General features: G+C 37.9%; 1 protein-coding gene across 2 annotated transcripts; it reads right to left on the bottom strand.

The window, feature by feature from the left end:
• Positions 1–2,236: 2,236 nt before the first annotated feature.
• Positions 2,237–11,816, bottom strand: LOC308691660 (uncharacterized protein). 2 transcript variants are annotated; one of them, XM_081367125.1, is made up of 4 exons: positions 11,630–11,816; positions 5,148–5,237; positions 3,144–3,268; positions 2,237–2,916 (listed from the first exon to the last, which is right to left on the bottom strand). In XM_081367125.1, exons 2-4 carry the CDS (start codon positions 5,164–5,166, stop codon positions 2,578–2,580), a joined length of 483 nt encoding a protein of 160 aa, XP_081223251.1. In that variant the 5' UTR covers positions 5,167–5,237; positions 11,630–11,816; the 3' UTR covers positions 2,237–2,577. The 2 variants fall into 2 exon arrangements, 1 of the variants encoding a protein (XP_081223251.1); XR_014030271.1 differs by lacking the exon at positions 5,148–5,237 and having other exon boundaries at positions 11,630–11,803.
• Positions 11,817–15,832: the final 4,016 nt, after the last annotated feature.

The raw sequence follows: 15,832 nt of genomic DNA, 5'->3' as shown, positions 1-15,832 counted from the left end.
AGGAGAGGAAAGGAAGAGCAGAGGAGAGGAAAGGAAGAGCAGAGGAGAGGAAGAGCAGAGGAGAGGAAGAGCAGAGGAGAGGAACAGGAGAGGAAGAGCAGAGGAGAGGAACAGGAGAGGAAGAGCAGAGGAACAGGAGAGGAAGAGCAGAGGAGAGGAAAGGAAGAGCAGAGGAGAGGAAAGGAAGAGCAGAGGAGAGGAACAGGAGAGGAAGAGCAGAGGAACAGGAGAGGAAGAGCAGAGGAGAGGAGAGGAAGAGCAGAGGAGAGGAAAGGAAGAGCAGAGGAGAGGAAGAGCAGAGGAGAGGAAAGGAAGAGCAGAGGAGAGGAAGAGCAGAGGAGAGGAAAGGAAGAGCAGAGGAAAGGAAGAGCAGAGGAGAGGAAGAGCAGAGGAGAGGAACAGGAGAGGAAGAGCAGAGGAGAGGAACAGGAGAGGAAGAGCAGAGGAACAGGAGAGGAAGAGCAGAGGAGAGGAAAGGAAGAGCAGAGGAGAGGAAGAGCAGAGGAGAGGAAGAGCAGAGGAGAGGAACAGGAGAGGCAGAGGAGAGGAACAGGAGAGGCAGAGGAGAGGAACAGGAGAGGAAGATCAGAGGAGAGGAAAGGAAGAGCAGAGGAGAGGAAGAGCAGAGGAGAGGAGAGGAAGAGCAGAGGAACAGGAGAGGAAGAGCAGAGGAGAGGAGAGGAAAAGCAGAGGAACAGGAGAGGAAGAGGAGAGGAGAGGAAAGGAAGAGCAGAGGAGAGGAAGAGCAGAGGAGAGGAAGAGCAGAGGAGAGGAAGAGCAGAGGAGAGGAGAGGAAGAGCAGAGGAGAGGAAGAGCAGAGGAGAGGAAGAGCAGAGGAGAGGAAAGGAAGAGCAGAGGAGAGGAAGAGCAGAGGAGAGGAAGAGCAGAGGAGAGGAAGAGCAGAGGAACAGAAGAGGAAGAGCAGAGGAGAGGAGAGGAAGAGCAGAGGAACAGGAGAGGAAGAGCAGAGGAGAGGAAAGGAAGAGCAGAGGAGAGGAAGAGCAGAGGAGAGGAAGAGCAGAGGAGAGGAAAGGAAGAGCAGAGGAGAGGAAGAGCAGAGGAGAGGAAGAGCAGAGGAGAGGAAGAGCAGAGGAACAGGAGAGGAAGAGCAGAGGAGAGGAGAGGAAGAGCAGAGGAACAGGAGAGGAAGAGCAGAGGAGAGGAAAGGAAGAGCAGAGGAGAGGAAGAGCAGAGGAGAGGAAGAGCAGAGGAGAGGAAGAGCAGAGGAGAGGAGAGGAAGAGCAGAGGAGAGGAAGAGCAGAGGAGAGGAAGAGCAGAGGAGAGGAAAGGAAGAGCAGAGGAGAGGAAGAGCAGAGCAGAGGAGAGGAAGAGCAGAGGAGAGGAAAGGAAGAGCAGAGGAGAGGAAGAGCAGAGGAGAGGAGAGGAAGAGCAGAGGAGAGGAAGAGCAGAGGAGAGGAAGAGCAGAGGAAGAGCAGAGGAGAGGAAGAGCAGAGGAGAGGAGAGGAAGAGCAGAGGAGAGGAAGAGCAGAGGAGAGGAGAGGAAGAGCAGAGGAGAGGAGAGGAAGAGCAGAGGAGAGGAAGAGCAGAGGAGAGGAAAGGAAGAGCAGAGGAGAGGAAGAGCAGAGGAACAGGAGAGGAAGAGCAGAGGAGAGGAAGAGCAGAGCAGAGGAGAGGAAGAGCAGAGGAACAGGAGAGGAAGAGCAGAGGAACAGGAGAGGAAGTGCAGAGGAGAGGAACAGGAGAGGAAGAGCAGAGGAACAGGAGAGGAAGAGAAGAGGAGAGGAAGAGGAGAGGAAGAGCAGAGGAGAGGAAGACTAGAGGAGAGGAGAGGAAGAACAGAGGAGAGGAAGAGCAGAGGAGAGGAAGAGCAGAGGAGAGGAAGAGGAGAGGAAGAGCAGAGGAACAGAAGAGGAAGAGGAGAGGAGAGGAGAGGAAGAGCAGAGGAGAGGAAGAGCAGAGGAGAGGAAGAGCAGAGGAGAGGAAGAGCAGAGGAGAGGAAGAGCAGAGGAGAGGAGAGGAGAGGAAGAGCAGAGGAGAGGAAGAGCATCTAAGATTATCTCGTGTCAACTGGCCTGCCCCCCTTTTAAAAAAAAAAATAGTAATGTCAGCACATATATTGCTAGCTCTTTTTTTGTGCTATATTTAGTGGCTTCAAATTAAATAAGCTCATGTTTTTAAATGAAAAATTTCAGATTCAGATCTACTCTTAATTTATTTTACTTACATTTACTCAAGTCATAAGATATAGCTCATTGATTTCACAACATTAAAGTTTATGCAAAAAGGTTTTTTATTTATTTTTCTGGAACCCAGACACCCGAGGTATAGGCTTTACCACAGACTGCTATTCCACTGGAAGATGACATGTTCATAAGCTCAGATATCATATTCAGCATGATTTCATGCGACATCGTCTGAGAGAGTGTACACAAATGGGATTGCTTGAAAACAAGCAGAACAGATCTAAAACCTTTAAACATTACAGGCCTTTTTCCTTGACATGCAGAAATGTTCAGATTCAAGAATGCTTCAGAGCACTCATCTATGAATAAATAAAACACAATAAATAAAAGAAAAATAAATAATTTCTACAGATAACTGAACCAGCAAAGAACGCTACTCCATAGGTTTGACGATCCATTTTATGTAAAGCTCAAGTACGCTTCTCAGATTTTCTAAATTCTCTTGAAAGATTTCCTTACAGGTATTTGTTGATGTTCCATTTGTTGATGTTCCGTTGCACCTTGCTATTTTTCGGTCGTCAACTCTATGTTTTATATCTTTCAGGTTGTCGCGCAGCACCGTGTCTATGCTAAGACCAGATGCCTTCTCCAAGTAAGAGCTGAATGTAGAGAGGAGAGTGCAGTTGAGGCGTTCATGCTTCTTTGGCTCCCTGATGCATCCAACCGAGTGGGACCCACTGTGTTTCCTCAGGGCCGATGAAGCTGAACTCACCTTGGGAGGGGAGGGGGGAAAGCAACCAGTTACTTTTAAGAGCAACTCTAGTTTTTCTCTGAAATCTGTTCAACGTCATCATAAGCATTACACTGTCAGAAGCCAATTTCATTTCCTGGTTCACGGCCAGCAATGTTTCTTATCTCTGCCCTAGATAATGTTCCTTATCAAGCCAAAAGTAGGTGATTGCTCAACCAGTAAAAAAGAAAAAAGTTTTAAAAACCCACCAGATGTTTCAACGCATCTTTACCCAACGTTTCCATTTTTGTAACAGCAATAGACTCTGCCTCGTTTGAAACGGTAATAGGTGCAGACTGAGTGGAGTGTAGTAAAGACAGTAGCAGGAGTACACCTACAAATGCAAGAGAAACATTCAAATAAAACAATTTAAAAAAACACTTCATTTTACAGTGTCCTTGTTACACGTTACATGTACTTACCATAGTAAAAACAGTAAATGATGCATAATTACATGCAACTAACCCTAATCTTATAGCAAGTACATGTTGTTAATTAATATTACTCAGTACTTAAATATATAATTACACTGTAACAATGACACCTTGAAATAAAGTGTAACCAAAAACAGCTGAAAAGATAGACAAGACATTGGTAAGGGATTTGATCTGGAATACTGATTTTAAGTTTAAGTTACAAATGGTGACTCTGATAGAGAGAATTAGGATGTGCTACATGAACTCTTCTTCATCTCGTACAACTTTAAACAGTGTCTCTTTCCTTGTAAAGGAAGTCTAGTGTAAAGGAAGTCTAGTAACTTACAGAGAATGTTCTGTCTAAATTTGAAAGCAGACTTACCAGCAGTGCAAAGCTCTTTTCTGTAAGCCATGATGAGACTGTTGATGTGTGTAGATTTGTTTAGCCATATTTATGCTGTCAAATTGCTTGTCTTATCTGCCTTCATCGTTTGGGTTTTTTTTGTCTGATGCACTGATGATTCACTAGTAATTTTTACTTTTTTGGGTTACATTTAATAAAGTAATAATTAATAATAAACTAATTAAGTATACAATCAACTTGGATGTTTAAATCTTATATATATATATATATATATATATATATATATATATATATATATATATATATATATATATATATATGTGTGTATGTATATATATCCTTTTTGTTGGGCAACTAGTGTTTGTTGCTGTTAATGTGTTGAAGTTAATTAAAAATACACTGTTTTTAACCTGAATATCTTTCATTTTGAATAAAAAAACTGACCCCTGACCCAAACAGTACTGATCCTGCTGATCCATCCTCAAGGGTCCAGGAATACGTGCGGTCAGTTTTGAGTGCAGTAACACATGCCACGTCAAATTTAAATTATTGGACTATTAATTACCCATTAGCCACTTTATTTTCACTTTTTTCATATTTGTAATCATTTTTTATTTAAATGAACACCTCTCCAAGCTGATACGCAATTGAAAAAGGAAGAAGAATTGGATCAAAATTCGGGTTGGTTGTGTCGAAAGTTAAATCCACATGTTCTTACTCTCCTGTTACTGTTACCAGACAGGTTTCTATTGTTACTTTATGCAAATACACTCCAAAACAGAGAATTTTAAAGGGATAGTTCACCCAAAAATGATCCCATAATATATTCGCCCTCAAGACATCCTAAGTGTATATGACTTTCTTCTTTCAGTCAAACACAGTCAGAGTTATATAAAAAAATATCCTGGCTCTTCCAAGCTTTATAATGGGAGTGAATGGTACCTGAGATTTTGAATTAAAAAAAGGCCATCCATCCCTCATAAAAGTAATCCATATGGCTTCAGGGCTTTCTGAAGTGAAGCGATGCGTTTTTGTAAGAAAAAAATCCATATTTATAATTTTATAAACTATAATTACCGGCTTCCGGTAACGACGGTATGCGAGTCAAATTCCGGTGGAAGAGTGACCTCTGACCCGACGTAGGATGTAGAAGTAGCGTAAGCTTAGGTAAGAGTCGACACCTCTTGGGTTCAGACAAATAGGGCTGGGCAACAAACTCAAGATCCTCCAACATTTCTCTTAAAAAATTCTCGTTTTAGACCTTTCTAATTTGTGACCGGTGTTTTGTTTTGCTCTATCCTCTGCGCTTCCAAGTTCATCAATTCGTCATGTGTCGGGTCAGAGGTCACTCTTCCACTGGAACTAGACTCGCCTTATTTTTTACAATGTACAATACCCAATATAGCTCACAAAGACCAATTTCAAATGTTTACCTGAGAAAAGAACAGCCATGTGCTCTTCACCCTCCCACCTCCACTCCGAGTCTACATCTCCAGAAGCTCGCGGTCAGTGTGTGAGCGAACCTTGCAGCACCATCACATAGAGGCAAAAAAATCACTTTCCACAACATTTTTGTTCACTAATCCTTGCTGGTGGAATGATCTTTCCCATCCTAACCACAGCTTATTTCTGACAATATTCAAAACAGCTGAAAACTCATGCTGCATCCTGCAGCCTTTCTTGCTTCTATGATTTCTTAATACCCTGCCTGTTCCAGCTTGAAATACTCCACACATGCAGTGTTGGGGGTACAAGTAATGTGAGTTACGTAATCTGAGTTCATTTGCATAAACTGTTAAGACTAGTCTAACAAGTTTGTCATCCAGTTTTGGGGAAAAAAAGCGCCATATAAATGTAACGAATTCTTAATTATTATAACACTTGTGATGTTCCCGGTCAAAAATTACCGGCCTACAAAAAATAGCTTATAAATCACTTGTTATGCTATATTACCACGCAATATTGGATTCAATCTTTTTGACAACTTGTTCTCTTTCAATTAGGACTGGTTTTATATTTCTATTTGTATCTGATTAATCGTAGGCCTCATTTATCTGAGAGTAGCCATCTTATTTTTTGAGTTAAAAAAAAAGCATTATTTATGAATAATTTTGGAAATATTAAATAAAATATAGAAAAAATTTGCACTCTTTATCACACTAGTCTACTTTACTGTTTCACCAGGAAGTTTGTTTTGAAAAACTTTTATTTTGTACAAAATGGCACAGAGTCACACTTTGTGGTGTTCCCGGTCAAAAATGGCCGGCCATTGAAAGTGAATGGGAGAGACTGAAAATAAGAGAAAAATGTAGTTTTCAGGAGCATGTTCATTATGTTTATGTACACATACCGGTATGTGCATGTGTGCTTGCAGACATTGAGCCCTTGGACCTGTGCATGTGTGGATGCATGCATACACACACTACCCGAACATGCACACACACACACACACACACACACACACACAGACACACACACACACACACACACACACACACACACACACTTGATCCTTGATCCCACCTTGAACTGAAAAATCAAACAAGCAAGCTCAGCCAAGATGAAAAAAAGTGAATAGTGTAACATAACTTTTCAAAGTAATCTCCCCCAACCCTGTATGTTTCAAACTTTGAAAAAATACAGCTGTGTTATAACATTCAGAAAGCTGTTAAGGAGCCGGGGTCATCATCAAAATTTATGAGTAGAGTTTAGAGGACCTTTGGGTTCCTCCTTCTGGGACAAAATTCCCAGTTGTCCAGTCCACCTACACCTAAACATACTTGCTTAATATGTTTTATTAAAGCCCCCCTGTAGTCAATAAAATGTAACTCATCTTTGATCACCAAAATTACATATTTAAAAGGTTTTTCCTTGAAAAAAAATCTTCATGTCTTAAAATAGCTTGAATGTAACTCTACACTTTTTGCCACATTTAGTATACAAGGTCCATGAGCCCCGCCTCCACTCACTCACTCAGCTCAGAGATCCACTCCTTGACGATCACACGTTGATCTGATTGGTTACAAGGTAGTTTATGACGTCAGAAACACCAGCGATTTCAAACCGTGTTTTTGAGACTGTCTTTGGTTCACTGCAGTTTTAAGAAGAAAACACTCAGCAATGGTGTTGAATTTGCACATGGTTCGTCTTAAAGCACATGAATAACACCACATAGACATATAAACAACACTAAAAGCTTGATTTTCACCACAGGGAGACTTTAACACAAAAAAAATATTACATAAAACCTTTTATATTTGGCTTGTAGAAGCTTTGAAGATTCTTGAATTTCACTATAAAAGGCTTGAAATGATTTTAGTTTTAGGAAGCTCATTAATGTAATCAAAATGTAGTCTTTTTCTGTGACACTGTTATTTTAGTATAATTGATAGCCTACTATTATAGTATTTTGTTAATAATTTGATTTTTCTATTTTCTATTTAATTTTAGTTAAAGTTTTAGTAGTTTGTTGTGTTTTTTATTTTATTGGTTTATTAGTTTTCATTAGTGTTGTCTGTATAGTTTTGTTCAATTAGTTTTAGTTCATCTACTTAAACTGAACAAAAATGAGAAATGTTGGCTTGTCATGTATCTGAAATAAAATAAGTTTAAGATTTTTTTCTTCAGTTAATGTTTATTTTATTTCAAGTGATTTTTTTATGGTTTTAGTTTTAGTTAATGATAATAACCCTATTGTGATTGCCTCCATAATTGTCCAAATTTATGACAAACAAGCTCGGGTGTCTCATTAAAGAGGGAAGAATCTACTTGAAGTTATGTGAAATAATAATACCTACAGTATCGAATACATTAAAAGGGAAACATTGTTGTAAAACCCAACGAGTTAAGGTAACTCAAACCATTTAAGGAAACCGATTGCCTTAAACCATTTAAGTTTAAAAACTTATATATATATGAGTACTGTGAACTTAATTTTTCTATTTGAGTCCACATAAAGGGAATATTTAATTAATCTATAAATCTACTTCAATACTTTGTGTTGCTGAAATTTAATTAAATTGCATAAAACCATTAAAATCAGAACTCAAATCTCTTATTGCTAACTGCTAGCTAGCAATAGCAATAGCACAAGCACACACACATGCACTAAAAGAGACTATCACTGAGCCGAAGTGTGCACAGCCATTGCTTTTTAAATAAAGCAACATATTAATGGTTCGGCCAATCCTCAACCTAATTACAGGCTCTCCTCTCTTTAACACAATGTAATAACCCCCAAAATTCAAAAAAAACTTTTAATTTCTGCATAGCAGAACATTATATCTCCCACTAGATCTTGAGCAAAAACAAATCTTGCTGTCACACATTGCGTTTCAGTTCTGCTTAATATAATCAGTTATTGAGTTGTTAATATTTGAGTAAACCGAACTTGTTTCATATAGTGAATTTGACTGTTAGGTTTAACAATGGTCACTTTAAGGATATTAATGATAAAGCGAAATGACATGCTGTGAGAATTATTAAAAGGAAGACATTTCTGGTTTGCTCCATGAATCAGAGTGCAATTTATTCTGAGAATTGTCAGTCAATAGTTTTGATGCTCCAAATTGGTTACTGCATATACATTTTTCGTAGCTTCAAAAATGCTTCCATCTGTCAAGAACTATGATAATAGATCAGATTCGCGTCGGGGTCCTGATCAGCCTGTCGGGGTTGTATTCGCTATAACAACCGCCTCGCTCTACATTATCCCGCTTATTACATGGCTACCTACCAAATAAATCAATAATTTGACACAAAATATTGATTTAAAAAGGAGTTTATTGATTTAAAAAACGATTGTATTGCTTCCGCTATAGAAAATAGTCTGTTCCGTCTCTACGGTAGAATCCTGCGTCCATAGCAACGCGCTGTTTTTCATGGCAACGGTGTGTTATACTTGCGGTCTGATATCAAGAAATAACAGACCGCATTGTATATTAGAATTCAGCCAAGCCATGTAATAAATGATTACAAATGTCCTTCAGAGCACCCACTGTAAAAGCCCTAAAGCTCTGATGCAATGAGAATGATCATATCTAGTTGTAAAATCCAGACTTTGCTGATGACATTGTTTTTATCTAAATGCCATCCAAATGTCAGCCAAAGCTTTGGGTTTTCCTAAGATGACTTTAGGTTTTCCTCTCCCAGTCCAGTGGAATTATTTGAACACTCACAGAAGATTGAGAACTTATGTGTAACTGCTGCCTTAAAGTTTTAAGCAATATTCAAGAACGTCCAGCAATAATTTCATTGCACTTTTTCAAAAACCTTCCATTTTTAAGCAATTTCCTACACGAAAAAAAAAATGGTGTAGGATTGACTTTGAAATAATTTAGAAATTGCTAGAAATTACAAAGAAACAGCAAGTAGCACACTGAATTAAACGTGACATATTGAAGTAGAATGACTGAAAAATAGCATTTTCTTTTAAAACATACTTCAATAATCTTAACTAACTTTAAAAAATAATAATAATCATTTTTACAGTATAACCGGACCTGCATTGCAACAGTACAGGAAGTCTTTAGCAGAGATATCTTTCCATCATGTTGTGCGTATTCTTCCACATGGTGAATGCATTATGACAGAATTGGTGATTCCCCTTCTGAATGGATAATCTTGATCTGAGTGTAACCGGGGAAGACCTTCATCATTTTACACTGGGGAATGTTGCAGTCCCTTTGCTGATGCAAGATTTCCACAAGATCACCAAGGTCACTCATTCTCTTACTTTTTTGATAGCTGTATTAGGCTTATCCTATAATCACATAACAAAAAAAAAATCCCTTTTTAATAAAATTACTACTATTGTAAGATTATAATTCCCATGATTAATCATTACACACCATTTTGATTTTGAAGGGAAAAGATGTATTGACTGGTGAATTTGTCAACTTAGCGTTATACTTCAAGCAACATGTATTAAATTGATCTGTTCTGCCATATGTGTTTGAAATCGTTTTATTGATGCTTTTCAACAAGAGAGATAAAAAGAAGAAAAAGAGACAATAAATCAGCTTTTGTTTAAACATGTTAACAGAGATATCAAGATAAGATCAGACACAAGTACATACAGTGATAGTTTGAAAGGAATTATTTTTGTCTTAATTATTTTGTGTTCTGAAGATGAACGAAGGTCTTGCGGGTTTGGAACGACATGAGGATGTTTTGAAAGAAATTTCAAAGGTATAGTTCACTCAACAATGAACATTCTGTCATTAATTACTTGATTTCTGTCACAAATCATCCTCATGTCGTTCCAAACCCGTAAGACCTTCGTTCATCTTCAGAACACAAATGGAGATCTTTTTAATTAAATCTGAGAGCTTTCTGTCCCACTTAGACATCGTGACTACCGTGTTTTAACCTTAAAGGCGTCCCATATTAAGATTTCACTTCTTTAGTTAGTGCGTAATGTTGCTGAGCATAAACAACATCTACAAAGTTACGAAGCTCAAAGTTCTAAGCAAAGGGAGATCTTTTCTCGCTTTTTAAAGGTGAACTAAGTAACTTGTTTACCTTAACCGAACAGCTTCAGAGTCATTGGAATAGTTATATGACTTTTTTTCGGGTTGAATGGTGGTCGTCTCGCACCCCCCGAGCGCCTGTGAGCCGAAACATTTTAATTTTTTTGCTGTTTTTTACACGCCGGAAAAAGTCGACGAACTTAGTGTGGTACAAATTCATTTTAAACACTGTTCCTGAACATTATAACCTCAACGTTTGTCTGTGCGCTGCACATTTTACAGAGAACAGCAGACAGACAGAGTAGGCTACAATACAATAACTAACATTACAGTATTGATAGTGTGCTTGTTTACTGTAGCTTTTGTAATCTCTCGCTTTTGTAAGACTGTTCACCGCCCTTAAGGAAAAGTATTCATGGTTTTGTGATCAATTACTGGTTGTATTACCATAGTTTTCTGAGAAATATAATTAAATGGTGGATAACATTGTGACTATAATCTATCAGAAAAACAAACAAAACAAAAACCACTCTGAAACGTCCTGTGACATCCGTGCTTGCAAAGTCCGTACATGAAACACACTTGTTTGTTAACAACATTGTCAGTAGGGCTGCACAATATATCGAAATTATCGAAATATCGCGATATACATATCGCAACAGCTTGCAAAAACTGGGGAAAGAGAAAATCACTCACTGCTCTTGGCTGAATAACTTTTGTAGCTTTAATAAGAATCAGAATATATTTAATTCATACAGTGAAAACTAAGCAGTGTTTTATTTTTTACATTTGATTATTCAGTTTCTGTTATTAAATAAACCTAATGTAGGATAACCTGAACCCCTAAACCCCGTGGTTTACACTGATGTTAAAATAACACTTCTTATACTACAGTAAAACACTGCTGCAAAAAGAATGTGAAACGCGTATATATAATTTTAAATAAATTTAAAGATAAGTTAAGCTGTAATAATGTAAAATATGTTGAAAATAATGTGTTTTTTGAACAATCAAGCATGAAAACATTTTATAGTACACCCCAAAAGCAATGTCCAGTAAGAACGTCTAGTATATCACTCTCTAAGCCATTTAATATCATAATACTTATCCAGCACTTTGTGAGAGCATCTAGCGGTGATCGGCATGTTTGGGGATTCCATGAGCAAAAACAGTTTACAGTCACACTTTAGAATAATTTCCCATGAATAGATAACTATACAGGAAGTAATGCAAGACAAATGAGTACATTAACACGTCAGCTTCTACCAACTCAAATGGATACAAGATTAATTAATCAGTTCAAATTTAGATCTAAGATAGTTCCTTATCAGGCAATCAATATGTGAGCAATTATCTCTCAACGTGGTCATACAAAGCATCACTAATTACTCATTTTAAAATAATGGTCCAGTAATAAGACTAAGTTGGATACTTGCACGTCTCACCTGTTTGAAAGAGAGCCCTAATGCAGTTTGTCGAGGATCCAACTGATCTCTGCTGAACCAGGTTGATGCAGAAGCTCTATGATGAATGGAAAGACAAGACCGCAGACTGCTCAAACCTAGGGGTCCTTTGAAGACTTCTAGCGCAGCATTCTCATGTTCACATCAGTAATTCCCATTCTTCCTGCTCTCCACTGATCGTCTTAAGCGTGAGGATGCCACACCCTCGGGAGTGAGTGAGCCAGTGAGGAGCGGTGTAGGGAAAACGGGGATGGTTGCAACATGACTTATTTCTCTAAACAGGAATGAGCTAGAGATAATATTCATATCATGCTCAGTTATCCCCTCTTCATTCCTGGAAGAAAGCAGACACGTGTGAACATTCCTCCTTCTAAGTTAAAAAAGGATTTTTTTTAATGATCAGATTTGTTTTGCCATACTGTCTAAACTGTTTGCAGGAAGCATTGTAAAGTCATATCTTTTAATCAGTGTTATCTGAGCTTCTGAAAGGCGTAGCTAGTATGTGTTAAAACTATTGTGTCAAGACAACATAGCAAGTTTTATCATGGCTGTCAGTGTAGGGCCCTTTTCACAACAGTGATGTAGAACCTTGTCATAACACAACACAACTACAATTTTATGTAATAATAAAGAACCCTTTTTAATAGTCAGGTATCTAAGACTAGGCATACATTTGTTCTGTTCTGTGTTTTCAGTATGCCACAAGAGAGGAAATGCACAACAGATAGTGTGTTGGGTAACACTTTATTTTACAGTGTCCTTGTTACATTTGCTACATGTACTTACCATAGCAATAACAGTAAATGATGCATCATTACATGCAACTAACCCTCAACCAAACCCTAATCCTACCCTAACCCTATAGTAAGTACATGTAGTTAATTAATATTACTCAGTACTTAAATATATAATTACACTGTAACAATGACACCTTAAAATAAAGTGTAACAGTGTGTTGTCCCTCTGTTCGTGGGCCGGTTGCATAAACTGCTAACCTTACAACTTATATATTACATTTTTTTCTTTAAGACTGTTCATCAGTTACATAAAACGTAGATTAGACAAATTTGATACAGAAACGTAAGACTTTAGACACTGCATGTCTTAACATAGTAGCTATGTTTATGCAACCAGCCCCAGATGTTAGCAGCAAACATAGAGAAGCATAAAGGCAGAACACTGAGGTCTGAGACACTGATGTCACCATTTGCCACATAACCTTGCAAGAATACAGTGCATAAGTTTAGACACCCATGCTAAAGAGGAATAAAAAGAGGAATAAAAAATCATCAATTGGAAATTGAACTTAATGCCTTAATTAAAAAAATTAGGAAAAATCCAACCTTTAAGGACACCAATTTTCTTTGTGAATGAATAATGTATCGTAAATAAATAAATGTTCTTCCTTAAAATACAGGGTGCTTAAGTCTGGACACCGCTATGTTAAATTCCCATAGAGGCAGGCAGATTTTTATTTTTAAAGGCCAGTTACTTCATGGATCCAGGATACTACGCATCCTGATAAAGTTCCCTTGGCCTTTGGAATTAAAATAGCCCCACATCATCACATAGCCTTCACCATACCTTGAGATTGGCATGGTTTTATTTCAGTTAGCCTAATAGCTGGTTTGATTTGCATTGAGAGATGATCTTATGGAAAGTACTCCATGCCAATCTCTAGGTATGGTGAAGGCTATGTGATGATGTGGGGCTATTTTAATTCCAAAGGCCAAGGGAACTTTATCAGGATGCATAGTATCCTGGATCCATGAAGTAACTGGCCTTAAAAAATAAAAATCTGCCTGCCTCTATGGGAATTTAACATAGGGGTGTCCAGACTTAAGCACCCTGTATTTTAAGGAAGAACATTTATTTATTTACGATATACATTATTCATTCACAAAGAAAATTGGTGTGCTTAAAGGTTGGATTTTTCCTAATTTTTTTAATTAAGGCATTAAGTTCAATTTCCAAAAGATGATTTTTTATTCCTCTTTTTAGTCAACTTTAGCATGGGTGTCTAAACTTATGCATAGCACTGTATATAAGAATCTATATAAGAATATATTCCAACATGCACTTAAACACACACAGTTCTTTAGTCCTTCACAGAACTTCACAGAAGTATAATTAAACTTCAGTGCGTTGATTTTGACTTTAAAATATATTTTTAATTTACCAAAACCTGGTTGTTACTTGAAAGTGTTCAGCTCAAAATACCCCCCAGATCATTTATTATAGCTTGTCAAATTTTCCCCTTTTTAGGTGTGAACAAAAACGCGCCGTTTTTGTGTGTGTTTCCTTTTAAATGCTAATGAGCTGAAACCGTCATGTTTAACTTTTACACAAGTTGACACATTTCCCCGGCAGAACAGTTTGCATGCTTTGCTCTAACTTTTGCCATTGCTTTAGAACTGGTTACACTGTTGTCACTTGCGAAACCAAATGGTGGCGCCGTGGATGGAAACGTGCAGATTAAGAGGCGGTAATATTATAATAAGATCCCCTTCCTACATCAGAAGAGGAGTGAAATCTGATCGGCCTATTTTTTTGACATGCTTGCAGAGAAAGACTTACCAAAACAATGTTACTGGGTTGTCACTTTTCACGTTTTCTGGGTTGGTAGATGCACTGTGGTCCCGATTATAGCACTTAAACACAGAAAAAAATCAGATTTTCATTATATGTCCCCTTTAATGAATGTTGCAACTGCCCTGTGGACTGTTATGTGGTCAGTTGTAACATTTGACTTTGTCTATTCAAATATAAATTGTACATATATAAACCGGGGCTGCTGTTGGCTTGGCTGACTGGTCACTGCTCCTGTGGCTGACCGTTTGGCTCGTAATGTAATTTACAGATTATAAATAATATGTATTCCATGCACATTGTGTTATTTATTTAACGTATGATGATGTTTTTATGTATATTGTTTACGTGACTCTACGTGTCCTCGTCAATTTTCTCCGTTTTGAAATTGAAATATATTATCATACAGTTGTAATCAAAATGATTTAACCCCCATGGCAAATTAATGCAGGTTTTATTGGCAAAATTTACAGACTTTCAGCTGTTTGCAATGAACCAATCATTCAAAAGTAAATTTATCAGAGGTGAAAACTGGCAGAACGGTAAATTATTGAACTAATATAAATTTTCATGGTATCCATGTAAAAAAAGAATGTGGCATCAACTAAAAATTAAGTATAAAAACATAATTCAATCAGGTAAAGCTTTAAGCAAAAAAGGTTCATGTAGGCATCTTGACATATTAAAGGTCCCACTGCATGAAAATTTCACTTTATGAGGTTTTTTAACCTTAATATGAGTTTCCCTAGCCTGATATGGTCCCCCAGTGGCTAGACGTTTTGATGGGTGTAAACCAAGCCCTGGGTATTTTTGAGAAAATGAAAGCTCAGACGGGCGAAGCTAGAAATCTTCCCCTTATGTCGTCATAAAGGGAAAGGTTACCTCCCCTTTCTCTTCTTTGCTCGCAAAGAGAATTTGGCCCGCCCATGAGAAAATGAGCTGCGCAAGCGCGATACTGGTTTTTCTTCGAGAGACATCATGGCTTGCAAACGAGCGAAGCATGGCAGTTGCTCAGTGTTTGGATGTACAAATGAACACAAAAGTATTTTTTTAGTTCCTTCATCCGAGCCTCTGAAGAACCAGTGGGTTATGTGAATTTCTGATGTGTAATTGTTCAAGTTCAGACAGATAATCTTTCTCTCAAAGTCGTTCAATGCTGTTTATGCATCAGTAAATCAAGCCAGTGACTAAACAATCAACTTCACGTAGTTTCTCTTAGTAGGATGAAAATAATCTTACTTAAACTGTGATTAATATATATACAGTAAGCGATCAAAGAACAATCCCTTTCCAATCGCCCAAGCTGTCAATCACACAGCGCAAGTTTATCTGGACACTTGCCAAAACTCGTTATGAAATCAATGACGATGTTACGCTGCACAATGAAGCTCTTACTGTAGGCCTACTTCCCTCATGTTTGCATTGGTGAAATCATTAGTGAGAGTGCAGAAACTGCGTTGCAATGATAAGATCTTTTTTCACGCGATCAACAGGCTGTCATCTGCTCAATGCTCATCACTGCAACCTTTTATGTGATGGGAATAGATCTAAATACTTAAACTTCTCACGATTCGTTAATCTCAATAGCTGTAATAG

The sequence above is a fragment of the Scardinius erythrophthalmus genome (assembly GCF_964197995.2).
Source record: "Scardinius erythrophthalmus genome assembly, chromosome: 5".
Classification (NCBI taxonomy): Eukaryota; Metazoa; Chordata; class Actinopteri; order Cypriniformes; family Leuciscidae; genus Scardinius; species Scardinius erythrophthalmus.
The sequence above is the reverse complement of the archived record's forward strand: the minus strand, read 5'-3'. Positions and strand labels throughout refer to the sequence as shown.